This window comes from Sarcophilus harrisii, chromosome 1 (assembly GCF_902635505.1).
Source record: "Sarcophilus harrisii chromosome 1, mSarHar1.11, whole genome shotgun sequence".
NCBI lineage: Eukaryota > Metazoa > Chordata > Mammalia > Dasyuromorphia > Dasyuridae > Sarcophilus > Sarcophilus harrisii.
In genome coordinates this window covers 344,295,147-344,323,077 of record NC_045426.1, presented here as the reverse complement: position 1 = coordinate 344,323,077, position 27,931 = coordinate 344,295,147, and the positions used below count along the sequence as shown (strand labels likewise).

The following is a 27,931-nucleotide window of genomic DNA, read 5'->3' as shown; positions in this document are numbered from 1 at the left end:
CACTTGTTAGAAACAGCTTAAGACTGTTCTCATAGAACTAATGTTAATCAAACACATACAATTGTTTCACCTAAACAGTAACACAACTGTAAACTTTAATTATAAATCTGATGCAGGACTGCTTCACTGATCACTTTAGAGTAGGAGTATTTTCTTAAATAGCTTATTGCACATTATTTTATTTGCTACTTATGATTGTAGGGCAAAGAAGACAAGACTTTTAAATCTTCAATGGGTATATTGAGTTGGGTGTACTTTAAATCATTTTTAATTTTGTAAGGTAGAACTAGCATTTAAATGATGGGGGGAAATGGGCAGCTAGGTGGCACAGTGGGTAGAGCACTAGCCCTGAAGTCAGGAGGTTCCTAGTTCCAATCTGCCCTCAGACACCTAACTGTATGACCCTGGGAAAGTCACTTAACCTCAATTGCCTTAGCAAAAAGCAAGCAAACAAATAAATAAATAAATGATTGGGAAAAGGTTATTAAGTGTACCCAACTAAAATCCATAGAAGATTTTAAAGTACAACTTTTTATGACTAGAATGAAATAAGAAGTCCTATCTCTGCCCATTTTTTTTCAATAAGGTTAAATGTACATTTTCCTACTTTATCAGTTCTCCAAAATTGGAGAGATTGGGTAAGCAAATAGGCATAATACTAATTTGTTACTATCACCAACTAGTTAACCTTGCTTTAGGTGGAGTTAAGAAATTTGAATCCATTATGCTAATATAGAACATGTGGTCAAAAGACACAGTATTGAAAGTCATGAAAATAAGGTTAAGATTCTTTTTAGGTAATACTTAAACAACTATTTCAGTTAAATGGAACCAAAACATCATTTTGATGATAGAATTTTACATCATTTTGGTATTATTTGTAGAAGATAGTAGAAGTAAGTTCTATTTACTGTAAACTACTTACTGTAAGGATGATCTAAATAATATTTAGTTCCAGTCATTTGGAAATGAGTTCTATCTGCCATCTTGGAAAAAAAAATTGTAGCCAAAAATTCTTTTTCTTACATTCTTGAAAAGTTTTGCTACTCAAAAATATATGTAATATGAAACTTGGAGTTTCAACATTTGTATAAAATTTTACCTAGTCCTTAAAGAACTAACAGTTTTGCCATATATAATGATAAGATTTATGAGAAAAGACCTCACTATCCCTTTTTTTTCTCTTCTGTTTGGTTAATATCAACTTCTTCCATAGAAGAGAAATTAGAACATATAGTTAACTATCAGTTACAAAGATGACTTTTTCTCCTTTTTCTTTGAGTAGAAGATTTTAGGAACATGTGTGAAAAGAGCATAATTTAGAATACTCTTGGTTATTCTTAGTCACTTAGAGTAATCATTAATTGGTTCAAAATTTGGCTTATGATGGAAGAATCAGATTAATAAATTTGATTGAATACCTTTAGCTATTCAAGTTGGTCACCATCTTTATTTAAACCTGAATGCTAAAGATCACTGCTATTGTTGGACTTTATTTCTGAGGATTTTACAAATATAACTGCACAAATTCCTGAAGTTTTGGAAACCCCATCCTCTACCCACACATTGGGTTTTTTACCCCTTCCATATGCACTACATGAACAAGTCCTTGTTTTCTGTGTGACTGTGCGACTAACCCACCTGATAATTGCTTATTTTTTTGGATAGTAAAGGAGAAATTGTTGTAGACAGAAAGACTTCATCTACTTTTAGCCATATTTCTTAGCTGATTCTTTTTCCCTCCATAACCTTAGTGAAATGAGATTAAACATGACAAGAAGAATCATTCTTTTCTTAATAGAAGAGTTGTATCATCATCAAAGTTTTCCTTCTTATTCTAGAATGTGAGCTTTTTCAATCCAGAAACTTATGTGTTTCTGGATGTATGTTATGTATAACACTACACTTATGTGTAGTGTTATATTGTGTGTGGCTGTGGATGGGTATGCCCATGTGTATACCCTTGTTCCTCAGTATTTAATGTGGTGCTTTCAAACAAGTTTAGTCAGTATTTATTTACTTTGTATAAGTTGCCAGGCAGGTATTGGGAGTACAAAAATAAATATGGCACAGATTCTGCCTTCAAAGTACTAATAGTTTTATGAAAAGATTAAGTATGTAAGTACTTACTTGAGTCAAAGAAAAAATAACTTTCATTATGTATATCTGACATTTATGTAGATAGATATTAATGGAGATGTTAACTCCATTTTACAAATGATGAAATAGAAGCTTGATGATATTCTTTGACTTTTCCAGAGATCACAGAGTTATTAAATATTAGCAGTAGGATTGAAAGAAATCTTTGATTTGAAGTGCCATACTTATTTTAAGTCTACCAATTAGATACTCTTCTCTGCCACTGTCTTTTAGATTGTAAGCATTTCATAATAAATGAATAAATGCAAGAAGCTTAAATAGACTTCATCTCTCTGTACAGTATATTCTTGAAAGTTTGATGCAGGAATAGATTAAAAAAAAAAACTCAGGATGCTTTCTCTATATTAATGAAGGGAACATAAGATAATGCTAACAAAATTGTTACTATGGCTGTTGAAACATCTTTCAAAAAATACACTACTTGATTGATTTGGAAAGGTTGTAAATCTTGTTTTAGTAATAAAAACTAGCATAATCTGAATCAACTTATTTATTTTTAAGTTGCTTTACAAATTTAACCATATAGAAAGACCAAAGGTCTCACCAAGCCCAATCCACTTCTCCATCTATTCCATTTCTATCTTGAGTAGATGGAGGAAGACAAAAAACATGTACCATTTTACAAAACTAGGAAAAGAAGAAAATATAGGAAAACATACAAAAATAATATTAGATAACAGGGAAAGACATTAGTAACAAATCAAAATACGACACAAAATTTAATGATGTGGCTGTTCATTTATTTTTCGTGGTTTTTTTCTCAGGGACAGGGAGGAAGGACAATAAAGACCTACCCTTTAGGAGTTCCAAACCAGGTTAAAAATAAATAGAATTCTCCCTGAAGTACCATTCCACTTCAGTATTCATTTTTATGGCAAAATTTTTGGTTCTAGGCATATAACTATATGCATGAATACTATTTTTATATGAACTTTATAGTTTTAATATTGATATTTTTCTTTTTAGAAGGAGCAAGATGGTGGCCAGACCTCCTCTTTAAAAAATTGCTTAATAATATGTCTTTTAGAATGTTTCCCTCACTATTCTGCTAAATTTTTATTCTTTTGAAATTGTTTTCACAGAATTTCCTAAATGTAGGTGGTTCATTCTATGTCTCCTAGCTATCTCTCTGACTTAACTATCCAGCATTATTATTGGAAAGTATTGTGGTATGTGTGTGTGACTATGAACTAGAAATATTTAAACTTAAGACTGACACGTAGACCTACATAATTTTCCTGACTTAGCTGTTAGTTATTATTTTATACGTTCAGAACTCAACTTTAGGCAGGAGTTGTAAGTATATTTGAAACCATTATCTTTAATTATCTTTTACAACATAAGTATTTCTGTGTTTCAGGCAAAACAGAGAAATTTGCCTGCTGAAAATAACCAGAAAATAAGTGAACAAGACAATAAACAGGTACAGTCAATGAGACCAGTATTTTGAATTTATTATCTTTGTGAGTAGAATAAGCTACTTTTATTTTCCTAAAAGTATTGAAGATGTTATAGATTTTCCTTTATTATTCATCCTGCAACTTTATAAACACTCCATCAATTTTGTTGTATAGTGCTTTTATTGTTGTAATCTTTCAAGAGACTTTTTGGTGTCAAGTAGAGTTTTCATGTTTTGATAAGGTTTGTACTTTGGAAGTAATAAAAACAGGCTCTAAACACAAAGAAAAACATCTCTTGTGAAATGAAACATTTTGTAGAACTCTGTAAACTTTCCTAGCCATCAAATGATTGCACATTGTTTTTCTTTATCTTTGAGTACTTGGGCAGTGTGCAGACTCTCATAACTTAATTCCTTCTCTCAAGTCAGTGGTCAAAATATTTTTATAACATAAAGGAATTTTTTTTCTGAATTGTTCAAAGTTCCCAAAAACACTTTTGTCACATTTGTCATTAGTATTCTAGTGTCTTAGTGAATCTCTTCTTTTTCTTAGTAACTGTAAAGAAACGTATATACTTTAGGATTTCTGTAGCAGGTTCTTGTAGAACTGAGATATGTCAGAAATATTGGCATTTAGAAGCAGTATATTTTCTGCTTCTTGCTAAGGAGGTCAGTTAATAATTTTATTTATGATTCTTTGTTATGAAAAAAAAAGGGAAAAAACCCAACTCAATCAATGAATTATGGAGACTTAGATATAGTTCAGATGCCTCAGGTTCTTCCCTCCCCTCCTTGCTCCTTATTCTTTCCTATCAAATCTGTGAGAATAACCACTTAGAACCTTTCCTTTAAACAAATGTTGGAAAATTTTTCCCAATGGGATATGAAAAGAAAACTGAACTACAAATCAGGTCAATTATATTAAAAATGAGCTTTTTTTTTTTTTTTTTTTTTTTTTTTGAGACCTACAACATGAAAATATTTTAAAAATTAGTAACAGAGAATAATGGAACTTAATAAATACAACATATTTAGCATTTGTTAGGTCTACATATATCTAATTGATAGAGCTAGAGGAAGAAAAAAGTGTGAACATTTATATAAAAGGAAAAGACACAGAAGTAGAAAAAATGTTCTGAAGTGGTTAAATTAGTTTTGTTACATTCTGTTTTTTACTTGGGTGGACAATTATGAGGATTATTGCCTAGATATTGTTTTTTGGACTGCCAGTTATATAAGTAACCTCCTTTCATGACTCTGTTACTGATATTTATTCTTAGATGTTTAGGAGCACTGTTTTGAATGGGCTAGTCATAAAAGTACCTAAGAAAATTTATTATATTCCAAGTGGCCCAAGTAACAGCGTATTTTGAAATTGATTGGATGAAACTGAACTGAAGACTAGATCTAGCCTGTGAATCAGAGGTTTTCTATTCCTCTCCATTAGAAGAAACACAGAGAATATTAAAGAACACTAAATTCCTGATTGACAGACAAAAAGGCTTACAGCATAGTTTTTGGTGATTTGATTGACCTTATTTTAGCCCAGAGACTTTTAAGCTCATTTTTCTATCTTTTTCTGCCCTGTGAATTCTCACATAGGCCTCCAAAAGATCCTATGTATCATCACAATATAGTTATGTCACCAACAGCATATTGGTTTGCTTTAAAATCTCTGCTTTGTGGAAGCCCCAGCCGGGTGGCTTTGCTTTACAGGATGCCTAAGAAAACTTCTTTTTAGACCTTTCTATTTCTTGAGTCATTAGATATATTGTCTGCCAATTACTAATGGAAAGTTTGAGGCTTCTTGGAAGAAATAGCCTTTCTTTTATACCTGACCCATTAATAGGCAATAATTGCTACATCTTATGTTTTAAGATAGGGTTTTCTGACTGACTTTCCAGAGTGGGCTTTTTTTTTTTTCATTCTAGAACAAACTAGTTTCAGTTACATTTGTTACAACTGGGCCTGCAAAATACCAGGGCATGAATAATCAGGGCCCAGTTATGATAATATGCAGTAATTCTATTGGTGATTAATATGGTGATTACTCTATATTTCTCCATAGTTGAAGTTTGGTTCTTTGATTGTGTTGGGACTCAAAAAGATAGAAAATTCCTGCACTATGGCCCAAATTTGATATTCCTTTTCATTTGTCCTTGTATTTCCATCTTTGAACTTATAATGGACATGCAGTATCTTTTACAAATGATGAGCTTAAGTGAAAAAAGTAATATATTCTTTGGGACTGCTTTCAGGTTAGTTCTTCATTATTTTCTTTTTAATAATTGAAAGGGCTCCTTTCTAGTTTGAGACAGTACTGGATAGAATATATTAATCCTTTAGTAAGTCTTAGCCACACTCAGGGAGTGCCAAATTATTGCTGTGGTCACCTTTTTAGAAGAAATGACTTAGAATATTTATTCCTCAAGAGTTTTTGTATCTTTTTGTTGAATTATCACAAATTTTTCCAAGATGCCCACCATTTTCTTACAATAAAAGTCCATTTTCCCTCTTATTAGCTATGAAGAAGTATTACATTTAAGAAGAATTGAACAATTTTTCTATTAAACAAAATAGGTACAAACATGTTTCCTAATATTGGAAAAAGTTTGGCCACATATCTTAAAGTTACATATTTAGACTATGTTTCCTTTGCAGGTTAGTATCTATAAGTTGTCGTATACTGAGATTGTCCAGATTTTGTAGAAGTTGATAGGGAAACCCTATATTTAATTAATTAATAGTGACAGAGTACTATTTATACAAATCCTGTAATTGAACACTATTGGTTATTTACCAGGTAAGTACCACTTGAGTACCTTGGAGAGGTGAATCTTTTGCCCAGTAATGCTTGTATGCTTGAAGATTGAACTCTCTGGCTATACCATGCAATCAAGAGTCTTTCCACATTTTCTATGTAGATATACCAGATTTGGAAATATACTGGAAAGGAGGCATCATGGTTTGCTATTGAAAGCATAATGAAAAATATATTAGAAGGATTTGAAAAACTTTAACTTGGGCAAAAAAATCCACTTGAATTCTGCCATATCAAATAGTCTTCACAGAACTAGATCAGGTAGTAGTTGGCTTAGAGTGAGTTTCAGTTGGCTCAACTTACTAACAATTATTGGGATTTTGTCTTTTTCTGTTTTATTTTTTTAATTTTTCACTGGCAGGGATTCCACAGTTTCTCTGTGGGCCATTCTTTGGAGGGAAGATTTGGTATCATTATATTAATTAAATGAGGATGATGGTAAACTTGGAGAAGCCATCAAGAAATGAGATGAGTAATTGAACTCTTACTGAGAATCAGAAACATTAGTTGACCAGGAAATGTACCTTTTGAAACTTAAAGCTGTAAAATGTGGAGTTTGACACTTGTTGATAATCATACCATAGCTCCTTTAAGGAAAGTTAATGAATTGTATATAACTGGGCAACATGTCCATATATAGTCTTTCTAAGCAAGTAGTAATTCATTCTAATTTGTAGCTATTCATGCCACTTCTCTACAGTTTTGTTCATTTTGATTTGGTTAAGTTTGCCACACTCTTTTTCAGTTGAGGTGTGTCCCCATCTCCCCTCCTGCCTTAGTTTGCTCATTCAGCAAACTTTTATCGAACCATCTGCAATATGAAGGCTCTCTGCTAGATACTAAGTACTCAGTTTATTATTATTGTTATTATTCAATTATTTTAATAAATATGTTCATATATTATATTTATAATATAACACATAAATATTTATTTTTGTGTTTTGTGATATTTTTTATTTTTAATTTATTATTTAGTGTAGGCACTAACTTACAGAAATCTCTGACACAAGAGCAAATATGTGAAGTGGCTATAGGGAGTTCCTACTTATGTTTTAAGTCTGTACCATATTCTGACTCTAAATTTCAAGCTCTCCAAACCCTTGGACTAACCTTGAATAATCTGGAGTCAGCTTAGGATCAAGGAACACAGTGCCTCAGTCAAACCACATTTTTTCCTTTAAAAAGACAAATAGAATGCATGCGTGTAAAATGAGAGGGTGTGACTAGATAACGACAAAGATCTCTTAACAGATTTTACATTTTAGCATTCTTTGGGTATTGAAAAGATATTCTGCCCAGTTGTAAAGCCCATAATTAAAAATTTTGTTTTTAAGGCAAGAAAGTTGTTAGAAAATGGCTATAAGCCTCCAGCAACCTGGTATTTTTGGCCTTGTGAAGAAGTCTCCACAGTGACGGTATTTTTTTTTAAATAGCCATCTTCTTGGAGTAGAATGATAAATTGTCAGGAAATGACTGCTGAGCATTAGCTCATTTACCTGAGTAGTAGTTGTAAATGCTGTATGTAGTGAGACCTATAAATAAAGCTTATACGGGTTTTTTCATTTCTTTCTAAAGCATAAGATTTTGGGAAGATAATTAAAGTCATAGTGTTAGAGTGATTATTAATATTTTAAGTCATATACTTTCTAATTTATTAAGCTTTTACATAATGTTTGTTAAAAGAGCATCAAGATACTTCACATTGTGACATACAATTCTTCATCATGCACACAGACACAGATAATACACAGTTTGAAGTTAAGTTGGCTAGTTGAAATTTAAGCTGTAGTATCAGGATTAGAATATCTTGTAACTGTCTTTTTAACCTTGCCACAGATTTTCTTAGGGCTTGGATGGGGTGGGATGTTGGAGGCAGAAAGGAAGAATGATGAGGTATTTCTATCCCCTTACTTTACCCCCAAACGATTGGTCTGAAAGGAAAAACAGAAAAGGGATAAGATAATATTAAGTTTTAGAAAATATTACTAGGTGGAATAGTTTCATTTAACCTTTCTCATATTTGTCATAACTTTCATGGATATCTAGTTTATTTAAAATTAGTATGTTTTTTCCTTTTGTTAATGACATCAGCAATAGGATTATTGCCTCGGAGAACTATTTTGATCAAGTGAATAAATTGACAGTGACACAGGGAAAGTAATTTTTATTTAAATGTTTATAGATAGGGAATCATGTGGTAACAGATATGTAATTGTTTTACAGACAGAAACTGTTCTGTGCTTTTTAGTGATATATTTCTGATTTAATAAAAATCTATTAAAGGTGTTTTCTAATTCCCTTTCCAGAGTATTACTTTTTTTTTAGTTTTGAGAGTGTCCTTGTTCTTTCAGCTATGTTTGAGAGAAGCTAATTTTTTAAAATCCCTTTTTTCTTTGAATTGAAATTGTGCTAGTATATACCTATTATTGTGTAATAAGTTTTACCTTGGCCCTTTCTCATTTATTAAAGATAATTCTAATTTGTCCAAATTTTCACTTTCCTGAGATAATTGAAGAATGAACATTTTTTGGTCCCCTCTTTGGAAAGGAGGAAAATAATATTATCATTCTCAGAAATTAAAGATGATTTACTATGTCTTCTTATATCCACACAACAGAAGTAGACTTCCAAACACATATTTCCAAGAAGTAGGAAAGATCTTTAAATCTTTGTTGGGTTTTGTTTTGTTTTGTTTTGGTCAGGAACAAATGAAGCTGTGATAAGATCTTTTGTCTTAAGATATGTGTAGGCAGGCATGCAGGAAAATACTTAAATGCTTAGTCTTCCCCCCATTGTTACCACATCTATTTTCACCAGCTAAATTCACTATGTTTGTTTATGCTGGCATGTGCCTATTTCTTAAAAGTAATTTTCTAGGGGGAAAATTTTTTTCTAAAGTAATTTTCTGTGGAAAATCAGATTATTTCTGTCAAATCTGAAAGGTTGTACATTTGGTAATGCTTTTTAGCAATAAGTAGCTTATGATTTTCGTTGTCATATTTGCCACATATTAGAAATTTTAAAACATAATTTGAAATAGTTGGAAAAGTTAACTTTCTTTGATCCTTTGGTTTGAAACAGAATACACAGAAACACATGAAATCCACAATACCTTCAAAATTTGCTTGATTATTCCACATCCTCTCCCAGTTAATTGTATTTTATGTCACTTTAATATTTTTCTGTCAAAAAATACATTTGCTTATTTTATTTATATATTTTTAAACAGAACCACCTCAGTGTGTTTGCAGTGGTTAACCCACTTGCTTCAAGTATAACCTCCAGTATAACTTCTAGTCTGGCTTCCAGTATTGGATCAGGTAGTTCATCCCCTACAACTCTATCAGCTATCAATGCCAAAGCTCTCCCGTTCTACCCTCCGAGTAATACAGTTGAATCAGTAATAGGTAAGTCTAAGTGTTTCCTCTTTTTTTTCTTTTTGCATTTATGTTAAAGCTTTTCAGGATTATTCTCTTTTGATAAATATTCTGGAAATGCTCACTGAAAAAATAATTTGCATTTTTTACATCTGTTGATTTTAATCACATGCAGTTAAAAGCAGTACTTGGCTTAACCTCACCATAAGGTTAAAAAATGTATTTCTATCACCATTTAGTCCTTATAAGTCTTCCCTCTAATTTAGTCCCTCCAAATTATAAGGGCCAATTAGACAATAGATGAATTAATTCATAACTGCTAAATTTATGTGATTTTAGTGTAGTTCATTTGTGATCATAAATCTTAAAAGTATCAAACTAACCTGTATACAGTCAACTGAAGGAACTTCCTTTTGGCTTAGAGATTGTGATTCATTTCCAGCACTTGCAAGTTCTCTGGTCCCAGATTTTCACTGGGGTAGAAAAGGGTGATAGGGAAAAGAGATGAAAGTGGCTAAAGATCAGTTTATCCTGGAAGTTAACCTGGCAGTGACTGGCCTTGATAATTTCCTTGGCCAGATTTGGTCCTATGCTGAAACTTATGTTGAAACCTGTGTTCACCTTGTCTGTATCTTCTTTAACTTCTCCTGAATGTTTTCTTGTCCAAGATTTGAAAATTAGAATCACTACCCCCTCCTTCTCTATGAATAGGTCTAGCAGTAGAACTGAGCCTAATGGCAAGTAGTTTTTGCATTTGTTATTTTTATAAGGAAGAAACTGTGGTTCAGACATTTTCTGTCAATAAGTTTAAAATTAAAACTTGGACTTTTTTTTCATATCTAGGAATGTAGAAACTGAATACTTCTATCCCGTAATAGTATGTCCTTGTATTTGCATACCACTTTACAATTTAAAGAACTCCAGCTTCATATCATCTAACAACAGTCTAATATTGCCTTGATTTCACAAAGGAAGAATCTGAAGTAAGTAGGAGAGCCAGAACTAAGACCCAAGTTTTTTTTGATGATCCCATCTTAGTTCTTTCCACTGTAAAATTATATTTCCCTTCTTAAACCAGTCTGTCTACATAAGAGCTAAGCTGATGAACCATTAATTCATTTAACACATTTTAAGTACCTATATTATAGGTGCATTGTTCTAGTTGGCATAAGTGCAAAGGTAATTAAAACAAAATAGTATACTATTTTCATATGTATTTCATTATATTATCTGAGTATTCAAATTGGTTTCAGATGACTTTGAAAATATATAATATTTATCAGCTCACTGAAATCTTCATAAACTTTTCCATTCTAAAATATATGGATCCTAGATTATTTTAAAGTAGCCCTTTTGTTGAATATATTTTGCCCACTATGGATCAGTGACTTTTTAAAAGATTAGTTGAAAATCAGTTGGATATCAGATTACATGTTAGGAACATGTCTACAGTATTTAAATTTTTTCATCATCGCTTTACTCTTAGATGGCAGAGGGCATTCACATTCTAATAACATACTTTGCTCTAATGTAGTATCATATTGTCTAGAACATGCTTTTAAAGCTGTTTTGTAAGCTCTTTATGAGTTGGTTCCACTATGCTTTACTCTTAAAAAATTTTTTTGCTAAAATATTTGGGCATAACTGGTTTAAAATAATTACTTTATTGGATCATTTTTTTTTTTTTAAATATGTTATCAAGAAGTACAAGTTTTATTTAGGGAGGGATCATGGAGAAATCTTTAGATATTTGTTTCTCCATGGTCCACTGGAATGTTTGCCAAGTCTTTGTTTGGAAGATTATACTCAAGCTATCCTATTTTCTTTTGGTACTTCATTGAGAATCAAAAATGTTATAATTACTTGTGCAGATTCCTCTGAGAAGAATAGTAGCACATTGAATTTCCTTGTTAAAACTTAGAATCTTCTCATGTATACTATTTTTATTCTCATGGGAAAGTTGTAAATTTCATGTTTTTCAATAAGCATCATTGCTTAAAACCAAAATTTTAAACAAATGAAGGACAGCTTATCTTTGTCATTTGTATTTGAAATTGAGACGAAAAGGACAGTGCTTATTAAAGAAACTTGTATGAAATTTATATGAAAATTCAGCTCTTTGTAGATCATAATCTTAAATGGAGGACTGTCGTGGGAAAAACCTTTGATCTTAATAATTCTCATCCATCTGACGACTCTTGTAGGGCAGAATATTTGTATATAGTACATCTAAATAAAAGCAAATCATTGACCTGGGAAAGTCTGCATTTTTCCCTTGATTTTGTTTTAAAGAAGTCAGGACAAAAATCTGTATCTAGGTGTGTATTAACTAACACTCTGTTTTCAAAAGGTCTGTATTTCATTTACATAAAGATCTTGTATGGAGTCTCTTTTGACAACTAATTTAATTGTAAAATAGGAGTAGACTTGTGCAAGTTTTACAGCTCATGTGAAATAAAAGTTTACTTCATATTTATATTATATTATATATTTGAAATTGTTGCCTACATTTTCATTTTTTCAATAAGGTTTTCATTTCATGATTCAACATCTCCTCCCCACCCCCAGATATATATACACATTTAACTAATCCTATATATTTTACTAATTGAGTTCATAAGATTTTAAATTGTAAGAATTTAATTTTAGAATTGGAAGGGGCCATCATGTCCAACTTCCTTAACTTATACATGAGGTTATTGAAGCTCAGAGGGTTTTATGACTTGCCCATATTAGTTGTCATTCTTCTTAAAATCCTACTCATTCTTCAAGGCTCTGCTGAAACTCTCCTTGAGAGTTTATTCATTCATTCATCTCTGTTCATTTATCTGTAGTACTATATCTCCTTTGGTAAAGATCATATCCTTCTTTTTTTTTTTTTTTTTTTTTTATCCTCAATATCCATGCACCTTTGTATATAACAGCAACTAAAAATTTAGAATATGCATTACTTTATCTTTATCATTCCAAATCATTTGGTTTTAAAACCAATTCCAGCTCAAGCAATTTTATTTGATCTCTTTGAGGTTTGTCTTTTAATAGACTTAGATAGAGATATTTTATTGTCTGAGAAAAATAACTTTTTTTCCTCCTTCCCAAGAAGAATAAAGTTTAGTAATTCTATATAGCCTGTTTTTTTTTAAAGAATATTTCCTTTTTGCTGAGTGAAATGAGCAGGACCAGGAGATCATTATATACTTCAACAACAATACTATATGATGATCAATTCTGATGGACCTGGCCATCTTCAGCAATGAGATGAACCATATCAGTTACAATGGAGCAATAATGAATTGAACCAGCTACATCCAGCGAAAGAACTCTGGGAGATGACTAAAAACCATTACATAGAATTCCCAATCCCTATATTTTTGCCCTCCTGCATTTTTGATTTCCCTCAAAGGCCAATTGTACAATATTTCAGAATCTGATTCTTTTTGTACAGCAAAATAACGGTTTGGACATGTATACTTATTTTGTATTTAATTTATACTTTAACATATTTAACATGTATTGGTCATCCTGCCATCTAGGGGAGGGGGTGGGGAGAAGGCGGGGAAAAATTGGAACAAAAGGTTTGGCAATTGTCAATGCTGTAAAATTACCCATGCATATAACTTGTAAATAAAAAGCTATTAAAATTTTTAAAAAAAACTTTAAGTTCAAAAAATGCTTCCATATAGTTTTATCCAGAAAATACTAATGACAGTTTAAAAAGAGCTAACACATATAAATTGAAAGTTAAGATGTTATAAAGTAGAATGCTTTTCTGTTTTGTTAGCTAATAAACTTTTCCTCATATTTTACATATGTTCACATACCACAAAAATATAGCCTAGAAAGTATAAAATAGGAAGCCTTTCCAGACTTCATTCTGCATTTCTTTGTATAGATGCATTTGAGAATCACTTGTTACATTTATTTTCCTGTGCTGTGTATTCAAACAAATTCAAACAAAATGCCAAACATCATAATTTGCAAAATTCATTAATAGAAAAAAAAATAAATACTGAAGTTTTCAATCCATTTCTAACCTGTAGTTATTGTTAAGTGCAACAAACTAATGTACAAAATATATTGTAAAATTATCAGGTTTTGAGGTGACATAAAAAGCACTATATATAATTGGCCAAAGGCTTGCTCTGTGGTGAATATGGAATTGAGAAGAGGAAAGGGCCAGTGTAAAGAATGATGGTTAAAGCCTATTCCATGAGTAATACCTGTATTGATTCTTCATTGGCAGTTTGAGTAGGATAGAGTTCAAATTGTTGTATAGAAAATAGATTTAGAAGAATGTACATTATTGATAAGGAACCCAGAGTTGGAATTGGAGAAAGATTTGGAATGGAGTTCTTCAAAAGGAAAACAATACAGTAAAACTGACTCATGGTTGCCAGAAAGATTTTATCAAAGGAAAAAATACTGGGGAAATGAGCTTAGTACTCTTCCCAGTGAGATGAAGCCCTGATAAGAGAAAGATGTTGGACAAAGGAAAAGGTATCTTTAAAAGCAGAGTAGGAAAATTGTGGGCAGCTAGGTCTATAGAGTACCAGGCCTGGAGTCAAGAAGACTTGAGTTCACATCTGGCCTCAAATATTTATTAGCTGTGTAACCTGGACAAGTCATTAACTTCTGTTAACCTGAAACGTCCATTGTCTGCCAAGAGTTAAATATAACCGAAATGACTCCACAACAGGCAAACCAGTTGCAGTGTTAATGCAGGTTCAGTGATTGAGGTATCTAAATTAGAGGAGAGGGGATAGAACAAGTGAGGGTAAATACTATCAAAGGTTCAAAATAAGAGATATGGAAAACCAGATTTGGAGTAGTGTATAATCTTAGGAATTGTGTGTGGGGATGTGGAAATACATACATAGTCAAGGTAATGTTTCTCCTGCTGTGGAATGTGTAGTTGAGATAAATTGTTAGTATTAATAGCTACTTATTAATTTGTGATCCTGGCTTTTCTCCTAATTTCTGTTTAGAGTCCCAGCTCTATCTAAAGTCAGTCTGTTTCTGAAGGATTTGGCAGGTTAATGAGATCAGCTCTCAGGGAATATTTTCCGCAGTCTTGCATGGACCCCCACCCAAATAGGAGACCTGATTTCTATTTAGAATATAAACAAAATCCAGTCTGGGGGAGTCCTTACTCTGAAGGAAGGAACCCTTGTCCTTTGTCCTTCCATTAGACTAGAGCATCTGTTTTACAGGGGGCTATGAGTAGCATACAGCTTAGATACAGATAAACAAGTGAGTAATTTGAGGAAGGAGAGAGCAATTAACAATCAGGTGAATTAGAGAAAGCTTCCCAAGGAGATGTCAACTGAGTAAAAACATGGACCATTTTACAAATTTGATTTTCATTGAAAATAATTGTGGCAACTAGGAATTCAGAAACACAGGAATTCCAGTGTAAAGAAGGAAGCTGACTTGCTCCCTGGAATGATGATGTAAGTTTGGATAACTCTTTGTGTAATTTTAAGAGCTCTAAACTGAGGGAGTTGAAATGTTGATTCTTGCCCTTATGAAAATGAGAATGATAAAAATTTCCAAAGGTTCTCTACTATTTTGGGAATATCACATTTTATCTCAAATTGGCTCTATCTTACACCTATAGAACTTACACCACATAGACCATACACCCATAGAACTGTCATAAAATTTAGGAATTCTCTTGCTGTGGTCCTCATTAGTCCTAGGAAACTTAATTAAAATGTAATAAACTTAGAGATTTAAGTTTTTAATAACATCTCTTTTATCTTCATGTTCCAGTATGGAAAGAATTTCAGGTCAAAAAACCTGATCTCAAGTCTTGGCTCTGACATTTACTTATTTGTGTGACTTCGATCAATTAACTTAACCCCTTGGTGTTGGTTTCCTCATATATAAAATGATGATGTTGGATTAGATTGCCAATCCTAATCAATCCTAATCTTAACTCTAAGACCAGCTCCAAATTGATCATCTTATTTTGTTAGTCTTCTCTAATTTCTTGTTTCTTTTTGTTTATTCTGAACTTTACAACCACTAAATAAGATGGGCATTTTTTTATATACAAAATAGAACAGAAAAAAAATTGTATAGGAACCTGCAAATGTATATTATGTATGGTTTCCTTTTCATTTAAAGTAAATAATAAATTCAGTAGGTTATTTTCAAAGCTGTCCTATTTGTTTCTGGTCTTCTTATTTGTCTTCTGTTCTATGCATTTTAAAATGTGCATTAATGGCTCCTCTTATTTTCTTACTCCTCCCCCTTTTTTGGCACACTTTTACTAAATCTTTTCCTTCCCTCCTCCACCTTCTACACACATTCCTTTCCATTGAAAGGAAGAAAAAATGCAGTTCTTCTTTCAAATATGTATTATGATCAAACAAAACAAATTTCTATACCATCACGTTATCCATAACCAAATATATGTTTTCATTCTGCATCTTGAGTTCAGTTCTTAAAAGTCTTTTTTACTTGTTTTTCTTTAATGGTTATTGTTTATTGTTTAATATTTTTTGTTTAAATTATCCTCTAGGTTTTGCTCATTTTACTCTGCATCATGTTATACAAGTTTTCCTCAGTTTATCTGAAACCATTCCTTTCATGATTTCTTATGAGTCATTTATTTATATTCCATTGTTTCATATGACATACTCTTTTCAGTCATTCCCCAGTTGATAAACATCCTTTAATTCCAGTTCTTTGTCATTTCAAAAAGAGCCATCATATAGGTTTATATAAATATAGCTTTTATGGAATTGTGAAATCACTGGATTCCTCCTTTTATTTATTAAACCAGTAAGACCAAATTCAAGTCAACAATTTTTTTTTAAGTTAGTGCCATATACAGTTAGTCCCAAAGTGACCCCTGTCAACTAAATTACTATTACCTTATAAGTGATATAACCAGGTAAAATCACCTCACCTTTTAAAGTCTCCAATTCCTCATCTGTAAAATAGGGGTAATAATAATCTTAGTATATACCAAGCAGATACCTTAATATCTATCTGTTGTAGGGCTTCATGTATGTAAAATTATTTGTAGACTTAAATACACATATAAAACAATTAGAGGATAATGTAAGGTAACAAAATATATTCTAAATAATGTGCTAGTATAATAGAAATTCAAAGAAAAATGTTGGTGTGGCCTTTAGTAGTTTGGAAAGACTATAAGAATTAGAACTTAGCCTGGGGTTTTTTAATTAATACAGAATTTGGATTAGTAGAAAAAAGAATTTGAATTGGCAGATAAAGTTGACTAGATGGGACCAATTGATAGTGGCACTTAACCAGATTGAAGAATATGGAGTTGATAGAGCATTTCTGTAAATTTATAAGGAAGAGATGATAAAGAGATGATAGGAAGAGCAGTGGCACATAAGACACAATCTATTTTTCTTTTGTTATTATTCTTTAATGTCTCATATTTATTCTCTTTGGGAGGTCATATGTTTCATGACCTTCAGCTGTTATTCTTACATCTAGAGGTCTAATAGTATATAAGACTTCACTTGTCTGGCCTCATTTGTTTAAGCTATAAAATAAGGGCTTTGGACTATGATATCTAGGGTCCTTTATAACTAATATTTTCATTTGTTTTTCATCATAGTAGTGACAGACGTCCAAGTAGAAAAGACCTTTGGGCAATTGAAAATATAGAATTTGAACTTAGTTGATAAATTAGAGATGGCAGTTACTTAAGATATCAGTTCAAAGGTTATGGTTGAAGTTAGAATGGTGGATGAATAGCACTTCAGTAATAGAAGACCACATACACAATTTAAAGGTAGTGATGGTAAAATCCTAGGAAAGTAAGATGTCATAAAAACCAAAGCATAGTCTCAAGAAGTCTGAGTTAATGTCACCATTGTCATAATGCAATAGTAACAATCAATAGGACTTAAATAAGAATTTTAAATTTTTTTTCTAGAAAAGGGTTATCCATCTTAAAAAGAACACTCAGTGGAATGATAGAGGTAGAAGTCAAAATGTTTAGGGATCTGGGAGAGAATAAATAGTTAGGCACTGCAAATAATATATGTGAGCCATTTGAGGAGTGGGAAAAGCAATGGAGTGGTAGATGACAAGCATAGAGGAAAGGGTAAAAGCTGTCAAGGGAAGAATTTTTTAGGATTCTGAAAACCCAAGATTACTTGAAGACTGAACAAAAGAAGTCAGTGCAGAAGAAATTTATATTCCTCTGGATAATCCTCAATTCAAAGTAGCTCATACTTTTCTTGTGAAAATGTGGCTTGTATATATTTGATAAGCATTTGATTCTAATTGAATATTGTAATATTATTTTAGCACTTGCAAGATTTGTAATTTTATAAATATGGATATCCTGTCTCTTGGTATATTGTAATCCCTCTACAAATTAGTAGCTGAAAACTTTAACAATTGGCTAGTGCTTTTCATAAACTAATAGTCCCTTCAAACTCATAAAAGTCTTATGAGGTAAATGCTATTATTATATCCATTTTATAGATTAGAAAACAGGTTGGAAAAGGGTAAGGGACCTGAACCAGAATCACAAGGCTAATAAGTGTCTGAGGTAGAATTCAAACCTGGGTCTTATAGAGAATGTCTAACTTTCTTCCTAGTCCCTGTGTGCTTGGTGATTGACTATTCCAAGAATTATTATGGTCAAGAATTCATTACCCTTTTGCCAACATAGTGAGGAGCCTCTCTGAACTTGCTAAGCCAGACAATTGGCACAATCTTTCACTGGACTCCTTCTTGAAGATTTTCTAGCTCAGTAGAATCTTCCAGAGTCTGTACTCTTCTGGCATGTCCTTCCAGAACTTTAGGGTATCAAAAGGTGACTTGAATGAAAAGTGAAAAAAAAAAAGAAATAAAAAGGGAACTGATTATTTTCAAAATGACAAGATTCAGTAGGAATCTGTAATTGGAATTTGCAATTGAGTCTATTAAAATACCTCCCAAAGTTGGTATTCACTTTTTGAATATATTTATCTACCTGACATAAATCACATAATTTTTGTTTGAATATTGTCCTTATTGCTTTATGAATTATATGCTGTTGTGTCTCAGAGTTAATAATGATAGATTCTCTCAGAATGATCCATGTATAAAAGTTCCATGATGCAACCAGTGTATTTGAATTCATTGGCAGAGGATTCTGCCCCCAATCATGTGATCAGAGGTTGCTGTGATTAGCTGGTACGTTTGCAGGATTCTATGTTTAAATTGGTGTGTAGAGGAGGAGGAGAGGCTGCAGACAGTGAGTCAGCAGTTAGGGCTGGTAAGCTTTCTTAATTTCTTTTAACAACCTAATTCAAAGATTTTAACAAGTAAATGTTTTTGTAATGTAATTTGCCCTCAGTAATCTGCTATGTTAATTTACAATATGCTATTGAATATCACATTGATTTTAAAATATACTTACAATGTGAATTTTTTTCAATGTTCAGAGCTTTTTTTTTTTCCCTAATTGAAACCTTGTGGAAGATCTGACTTGGTGATTTTAATTTTAAAATGTATAAAGAAGGCAAGTCTGAACTCGATATGCTCCATTGCAATCTATAGATTGAAACATTGCTATGGTATTAGCAAACACTTATGCTTAAGCTGTACATCTCAATATTAATTTAATAAGATAGTAAGTCTGAAGATAACATTTTAAGTATCAGAGTAACAGAGCAATGTTTAAATAGTTTGAGTCAGTATGAAGCCTTTTTAAATTTTATTTAGAGACAAAAAGTCGAACTTCATAAGGTCTCTTATTTTAAAAATAAACTATTACTATGTCTTATTATGAAATTGCCTAATTTCTGTGGTTTCCATGAATAGAATTGATCTAGATAAGGTAACCATAAGATTTCGTTTTTTTTCTGCTACCATAACAGCATTTACATTAACTGACAAAGGTCTTACTCCTTGCTTGTCAGAATTATGTTGTTAAGAGTTGTTTAGAGCAGTACTTAGCCTTGGCGTATTAGTGCAGTAGAGACAAAGAACTGTATGTATACTGTTTAGGGCTTGTATATTTCTGGGAGGACTAGGATACCGTATTTACTTATATATAGGTTTTGGAGACAGAGTATAGCACAGTTCCAGGTTGACCACTAATATGTATAGTTTGGCTTTGTAGACTAAAACAAAATATCTTATAGTTGATATATTTTAAGTAAGTAAATGCTTCTTCCTCTCTCTAAGGTATTTTGGAGATTGGAGCTCTTCCTTTTGTGTTGATTCAGAAATTATTCTTTTAAAAATAAAATAAAAATGTCAATTTCTGGTGGCTATAAACTGTTGTACAATTTAAACAAATTTGAATAGCTAAGTTGTTAACATTTTACAAACTCTGATGAACTGTGTTTAGCATTTAGGCTTGAAGTTTGTGTTTGTGTTATGTAATGATGTGAAAGGTCTCCATGAGGCTAACTTAGATATGAAGTGCTTGGAATACAACTTGATAAATTGCAACTTCATTTTCATTTAGAAGCTTAGTTATCTAAAGAAAGAAAGATTACAAACATTTATGTTCTTTTTCATAAAATACCTCCTTCTCCGGAGCAATCTTTTATGCTTTCAGATATTGTCACCTTCACATGTTTCTGTTGAGTCTGCCCCCTCCAGAGTGTTCCATGGTCTCCCATTGATGCCACTGAAATTTAGGATTGTTTGGAGAGCTAGTCACACACCTCCAGGTAACAGTGTGTGCCAGCTGTATTATTCAGCACTTCCTGACTGGTTTTCATTTATGTTGAAAAGGGTTTCCTGATTGTTTTTCAAAATATTTATAGTTTTGATGTCATTTTGATTCTTAAGATTTTCTCCTATGTATAATTTCATCTGTTCTGGAAGATTGTATTTTTACAATTGAATAGCCCTGCAGTTTAATAAATGTATTTAATAAAATATTTGAGACAATTTAGGTTCTATCCATGAAAAAAAACAGTCTAATAAAAATTCAGTTCATTTCAATAGAAATTTATTAATTATCTTTGGTGTACTAGGAAGTATTTGAGACACTAGGGATGTACAAACCAAAGTGGAAACAGCTTCTGCCCTCAAGGAACTCATATTCTATTGGTAGAGAAAAAACATATACAAAGAAATGTAAATTTAAAATATGACCATAAAGTAATTTGGGGGAGAGATAACATATATGCTCTAACATATATGCCTCTTTCTGTTCCAGTGCCTTTTATACTTCCAGAGTTTTCATTAATTCCTCATTAAGCTTGACACAGACTGACCATCAAATGAGATTCACCATTATAATAAAGTCTAAATAGAAATTGAACTAATAAGCAATCCAAATTGGAGGCTGTACAATGCTAAATAAATGTCTTACCTTGGGAAGTTACACAAATAGCATGTGCTTATACATCAGAAAACACAAATTTATATGCCTCTATTTCAGAAGCTAGTGTTGCTGTGTTATTTAATCATAGCTAAAAACCCAGATGAAGGTCTTAAATTTATTTTTTTCTTGTCATTATTATTCTTGATTGGCCACTGTGACCCTGCCTCAGATGAGTAGGTAAAGTGTTGACCTGGTTCCTATGTGGTTTCCTTGTGCTCTTGAAATGTTTAATCAGCCAACATTTTCTGGTACCTGCCTGCCAGACTTCAATAACTATGTTATATACACAGTATTAGTCTTTTACTTTTTCTCTGAAGGCATTGTTCTATCCACTTTATGATTTCTATGTCCTCCTCCTGTTTTAAGCTGATCATATGGCAATTACATTGATAACCTTTTAATTTTTCATCTTCAAATGAATAGCCCTATGAAATGGTGAGCCTTGCTTTAATCTTGATTACTGTATTTCATTGCTACTGAACCTAGCTTGTCTTTTGGTATGAAGTTAAATATGCAAGTTTCTTTAAAGCTGTGGATTAAAAAGGTGAAAATGATAATTTGACACTTTTGATAGCATGTTGAACAATAGAAGTATTTTAATGGTATCTAGAGAAGTGTGAAGTATTTAAGCAAAAGTCAGAACAACATAGTCACAGTTAATACTAGCTTACCTTTATTATCCAGTTTAGATTTAACCATTCACTTAGAAATTTAACCATTCAAGTAGAACAAAATCTAATTTTCCCACATCTATTAAAATAACCTGAAAATATCTAAATATCCTCGAATTATTGAATCACCAAATAAAAGAGTTTCCTTCCCCCCAAAAAGGAACAAAAACAAAACCTATACCTTGAAAGAAATTTATCTGTTAGAGTCAGTGCAAACCAGGAAGTTGAAAAATACATTATAATCTAGAATTATCAAAAAATAAGTTTGAAAAATACTATTCTTGGAAAAATTGAAAATTTTTTATATTGTGTCCTGAAAAGATGAACTGTATATGACTCATCATTTTAATACAGCTTTTGAAAAGCATGTAAATTAATAGGTGTAACAGAGCACAATGTATATTAGGATACCTGAAAAACGAGACAAAAATAGAAATGTTTCCTGCATTCTTGGAATTCAGTCAATTAACTATTCAAATAGATGAAGAATTCTGAAAGAAATGGAACTTGAGCTTACCTTTGAAGGAATGGTGAAAGTTAGAGAATATTCCAGATGATGGAAACAGCAGCATTAGCTTTTCATGGAACAGTGAGAATACTGTCATCTGCAGACCATTTAGCAGAAAATAAAAACCAAAGAGAAACTAATTTTTGGAGATCATTAAGCACAAGGCAAAAACAAATGTAAGACTTACTGTTCTAAGGACTGAAAGTTTATTATAGTTTCTTAAGTAGGAAAGTGATGAAGTAAACTGTGTTTAAGGAACATTTGTCTGGTGTTAACACGCAGGATGGATTGGAGAGGGAAGAGGCTGGTATAGAATGACATTCTTGGAAGCTATTATTAATCCATTTACAAAGTGATGAGACCCTGAACAAGAATGATAACAGTAGAAATGGACAGAAAGGAACATGTAGGAAATAATATGAAAGAAAAATTGCTAAAACTCTTTTAAGATTGATATTAGAGGGGCAGCTATATGGTGCAATGGATAGAGGACCAGCCCGGAAGTCAGGAGGACCTGAGTTCGAATTTGGCCTTAGACATTTAATACTTAATAGCTGTGTGACCCTGGGCAAGGCATTTAACCTCAATTGCCTCAGGGAGGGGGCAAAGATTGATATTAGAGGGAAAGTGAAAGTATATGCTGTGTACAACATGCTGTACCAGGCACTGTGGATAAATACAAAGATTAAATAGTCTCTTCTTCAGGGAACTTTGGGTGAGATGATAAAAATATATAGAGATAAATTTTTTTCTCTTTCCTCATTGTTTTTTCTGTTATCTTTTTCCTTCTCTCCTCCCTTCGTTTTCCCCTACCCTCCCTCCATTAATTTGTATTAATTTATCTGCATATAGAGGGATAAAACCGAATGAGAGGGAGCAGGGAATGAGAGTAAGAGTGATTATATGCTTCTTGTCAGTCAGTCTAATGAAATTCTTCTGTTAATGATTGTGTGAGATAATAATACTGTGTTCTAATGGACTATTTAAAAAGTATTCTCTTTAGCAAATACTAAATACAGTTCTCTCTTTTATAAGCAAGTATTGATTAACTTATGTTGAATATTTTTAAGGTTATCACCTGGATAGGATGTTTAGTTTTTTATTATTTTATTCTCTATAGTACTCTTCTGACCTTAGTAGTCACTTACTGTCCTTTATTTTTATTCCTCTTTACAAATCATGATGTAATGGTCCATCTTGTCATGGAAGTGACCCTGGGTTTTCAAAGGCAAACACAACCTCTGGTTGATATTTGAAAGATGGAAAGACTTCTGAGTATAGCCTACCTAACAGAATGTTGATACTATCCGAGAGGCAGCTTAGCTAAGTATGAAGAAAATCATCAGAATGTTGATTATCAATAATATTTGACTAATGAATGGCTCTTGAAATAAAAGGGTCCTTTGTTCTATCTTGCTTCTGCATTGATGGTGACAATGGCAGAAAAAGGACATAGGAACATTGAATGACAATTTTTACAATGTTTAAAAACTATTTAATTTTAGTATGTTTACTGTTCATTTATTCAGCAATCATTTATCAAAAAACAACTGTTTCAGCCATTGTGCTTCCTTTATTCCCTCCTTCCTTTCTTTCTTAATGTCGTGGTTAAGTGAATTATCCAGGGTTACACAGCTAGTAAGTATCCGAACTTAGATTTCAACTCAAACCCTTCTGACTCCAGGACTGGCACTCAACTGTGCCATCTAGCTGCCCCTCTGTCTCTGCTTTCAAATTAGGGATGATCATTGTGGTTACACAGCATTCAATTTTGATTTTTAATTTTTTCCTATTTTATATCATCCTAGTTTATATTGGTTTTTTTCCATAGTTCTACTTCATTTGTCATGATTTTATATAGATTTTTTTTCCCTTATCTGTCTCTTCTTATTCATTGTTTCTTCCAATATAGGAATCCATTATGTTCATGTATCACTATTTTTAGCCATTCTGTAGCCATTAAGCATCTAATTCTAAGTTTTGGCCACTATTAAAAGCATTACTATAAATATTTTCATATATATGGTGTCTTGGGATGTATACCAAGCAATTGAATATCTAGATAAAAGGTTACAGACACTTTCTTCACATAGTTTACATTTGTTTTTTAAGATGGCTGGCAGAGTTTAGCAGCTTCACTAACAATGTATTAGTGCTTCTTTCTTTCCCAAGTCTAACATAAACTCTGTTTTTTCTAACATAAACTATTTTCATCTCATGTCATTTTTGTTAATTTGCTCATTGTAAAAGTAAGGTAAGATCTGAAGTTTTTTGATTTTTATTTCTCTCATAGATTATACCCTCTACTAAATAAGAAAGTTTTAGCATATTTCGAACTTAATGTACACCTGTATGGTATGGTATCCAAAAAAGAAACTACTATTGTTTTCAGTAACTTTGAAAATAACTTAGTTTTATGTGCCTAGAGGAAGGCAGCTGGGATGGCAAAGGGTCTTCTATCTATGGTATATGAGTTTTTGTCTCTATTTAGACTGGAAAAGTGATGTCCATCTTCAGATTTTTGAATGGTTGTCAAATGGAAAAAGGATTAAATTTGATCTTTTTTGTGCCTAGGTCTATATTTGGGGGGATTGGATGATAGTTAAAAAGAGACAATAGACTTTAAGTCAGGAAAAATCTTCACAATTGGAACTATCCACAGGTGGAATAAGCTGTCTCAAGAAAATGAGTTCTCTCTCTTTGGAAGCCTTTAAGCATAGGCTGGATTACTACTTCAGGGACATATTGAAGGTTGCTTTTTGATTTGTCGATCAGGCTAGATCCCAAGTTCTTAAGATGTGGGATCTTGTAACTGAATGTAGGGGTCATGAAATTATGACATTATCTGTAAATGTTTGATTTGTATACCTGTTTTACATTCCAGATGCTTGTGGTGACATAAAATTTCTAGAGTGAAAAAGGATCCTGAGTGGAAAAAGCCCTAGGCTAGATGATTACTGAGGTCCTTTCTAATTCTGAAATTCAGTAATTGTGTGAAAGTTTCTTAACTCTGAATTCTCTTCTGTTCAGTGTTAAGGTTTTTGTTCTAGTCAGAGATCTTCCCTACAATCATTGCATTTATGGAGTTTTCATTTATGTGGATTCTGTGATGGAAAGCTAAGAATAACCTTCTATTGAAAGCTTTCCCTCATATATTACTTTCATTTAATTCTCCAGGATAAGTGAATTGATATTGAGTAAGTTGTTGTTGTTGTTTGTCCTTTGTTCTGGAAGAGGACCATGACATCAGGGAGGGGAGGTGATGCTCTGACATACAAGTGAATTGAATTTCAGTGAGGGAGAACTGTGTGCAAGGTCACCTGCCTCACTTTCCCCTTTAGAGCCATCTGGATCCAGTGGCTAGAATTATTTTGAGGAAATTGTAAGCTTTGTCAGAAAGTGTTTACAAAATACTTTACAGTCATAGAATATATATGTTTCAGTATAGATGTTATGATACCGATTAAATCATATGGTTAGTTCAAAGATGATTACATTTTCAGAATTTCTTTCCTCACAAAAATCTTATAAAAACTGTGTTGAAAACCATGTTTACATGTTTTTGGAAAAATAAAATACTATTTGAGAAAAAAATTTTTTTTTAAATTTCTTTATTGAGATTTCTCTCCAGTGTGAATTGAATTATATGTCAAAAAAGTTATCTCATGTATGGAAAAGTAAAATTTCTCACATTCTCATTTACTTTGATGAGTTTCTACTATGAATTTTCTTTTTTTTCCCCTCTTGTGAGGCATTTGGGGCTGTTACTTGTCCAGGGTCACATAGTATTAAGTGTCTGAGGCCAAATTTGAATTCAGATCCTCCTGATTCCAGGGCCAGTGCTCCATCCACTGTGCATCTAGCTGTCCCATGAATTCTCAAAGGTACTAAGTTTACTGGTTGAAGAGATTTGTACATTGATTATAGTAACATGATTTTTGTCCAAATTATCAGTCATTACATATTTCCCTGAAAGAATTGACCATGTTTGTCTTGACATTCTTACTGTAAATGAAACCAAAAGGCATAAAGCAGTTGTAACTTTAAAAAAGGGGGGGGGAGGGTTCTTTTCAGAGAGGCGAATTAAGGAAGGGTTTGTCGTATGCCCAAAATTAACAAAGGTATTTCATAGGGAATTTGGTTGTCTCTCTTTGTAGTGCTTTGTAATAAGCAAAAGCAAACAGACCATCATTTAGGTCATTGTAGCTTAAATTCTAACATTGATTAGCAGGGAAAGTCTGTGTGGAACTAGATAAGATTCCACCATCAGAGTCAACATGTATCTTGATATTTAAATTATTTCATTACCAGATGGGCATGGGAGAATATAGGAAAGTTATGTTGGAAAATTTGTTGTGGGATTGAAAAATAAAAGGGGCTCATTTTATATATTTTTATATATCAAGAATGCTTTCTTGGAGAAGAAGTTGAAGGCACTGAACAGGAACCAAATTACATAATTTTTTTAAAAATGAAATTTGTCATGACTGAATATGCTGAAAATGTGCCTGACTGGGTTACTGACCCAGTCAGTTTCAGAACTGGTCATGTATTAGTTAATTTAGCTGATTAGGCTGGAGAAGAAATTTAACTCCAAATTAGAAGAAAAATGGGAGGACATTGTGTAAGATTGATTGCAAGAGCTCCAACTTTGTTTAGATAAACTATAGACTGAGAAAGTGGAAATGAACAAAAATAGACATTGATGGATTACTAAATTTTAGAGAAATATTATTGATGAAAATAATCCCAGTAGTGAAAAGGGCAGTAGGGCTCAATAATTGCCTCAGTCATAAAACACTTAATCCCTCAAGGGAAATATTGACTATAGTGTGTCCCAAAAGTCTTAGTACAGTTTTAAATCTTAATAATTTTAGAAGTTTAAATACTACAAACTTAGAAAAATCTCAGCATATTTAAAAATGTTTAAGTACTGATTTTTGAAATTAAAATTTAACATAACCCTTGTCTTGGGCTCTACATTCTATTCAAGCTCATTTGTAAAATGTTGCTGAAGTGCATGTAAAAGGTTACCATATCAGATTGATTACTGTTTTGGGAAAAGGGAGGAGAAATGGATGGGAGAGAGAAAAAAAAGAAAATCAAAATTTTATAAAAATAAATATTGAAAATTAATACACACACATATAAAAGAAAATAATTGTAAAAGGCTTGGCACAGTGCCGGGCACATAGAACTATATAAATGTGTGAGCTATTTTATTATTGAATTGAATCATGCTAGCAAAGACACAAAATAAATGTAAGCTACTGGTCTGTCAAAAATAAAATAAAAGGGGGCAAAGCCAAGATAGCGGAGAACAGACGGGATATTGCCTGAGCTCTTCCCAGATTCCCTTAGAATCAACATTAGATGAAGACTCTGAATGGATTTTGGAGTGATGGAACCCACAAACATTCAGAGTGTAATAATTTTCCATCTTAAGATCTCTTGGAAGGACTTCAGGAAAGGTCTGTTTCAATTGTCAGGGGAGAACACAGCCCAGCATAGGGTTGATGTGGAGGGACCCAGTGCAGAAAATCTAATGGGAGGCTTTTAGCCAAAATGCAGCAATGTTGACTCTCTATCCTGGTTCACAAGACCAATAGATCAGCAAACCAGCTATGAGATCTCCAATACAACTACAGAAGGCAAATGAGCCTCCA

The 27,931-nt window shown here is 32.3% G+C and overlaps 1 protein-coding gene across 11 annotated transcripts in view; it reads left to right on the top strand.

The window, feature by feature from the left end:
- The window catches only part of UNKL (unk like zinc finger), a 135,547-nt gene that overhangs the window by 85,284 nt on the left and 22,332 nt on the right, over positions 1–27,931 (top strand). For 9 of the 11 annotated variants that reach the window (XR_004230826.1, XM_031945762.1, XM_031945765.1 and 6 more), the window contains 2 exons: positions 3,521–3,583; positions 9,610–9,787. Coding sequence is in view for 10 of the 11 variants with exons in the window: in XM_031945762.1 (XP_031801622.1) it covers positions 3,521–3,583; positions 9,610–9,787 (241 nt within the window). In the remaining variant the exon portion in view is untranslated. Of the gene's footprint in view, positions 1–3,520; positions 3,584–9,609; positions 9,788–16,261; positions 19,017–27,931 lie in introns of those variants that run through there. The other 2 variants (XM_031945769.1, XM_031945768.1) reach the window with 1 other exon arrangement.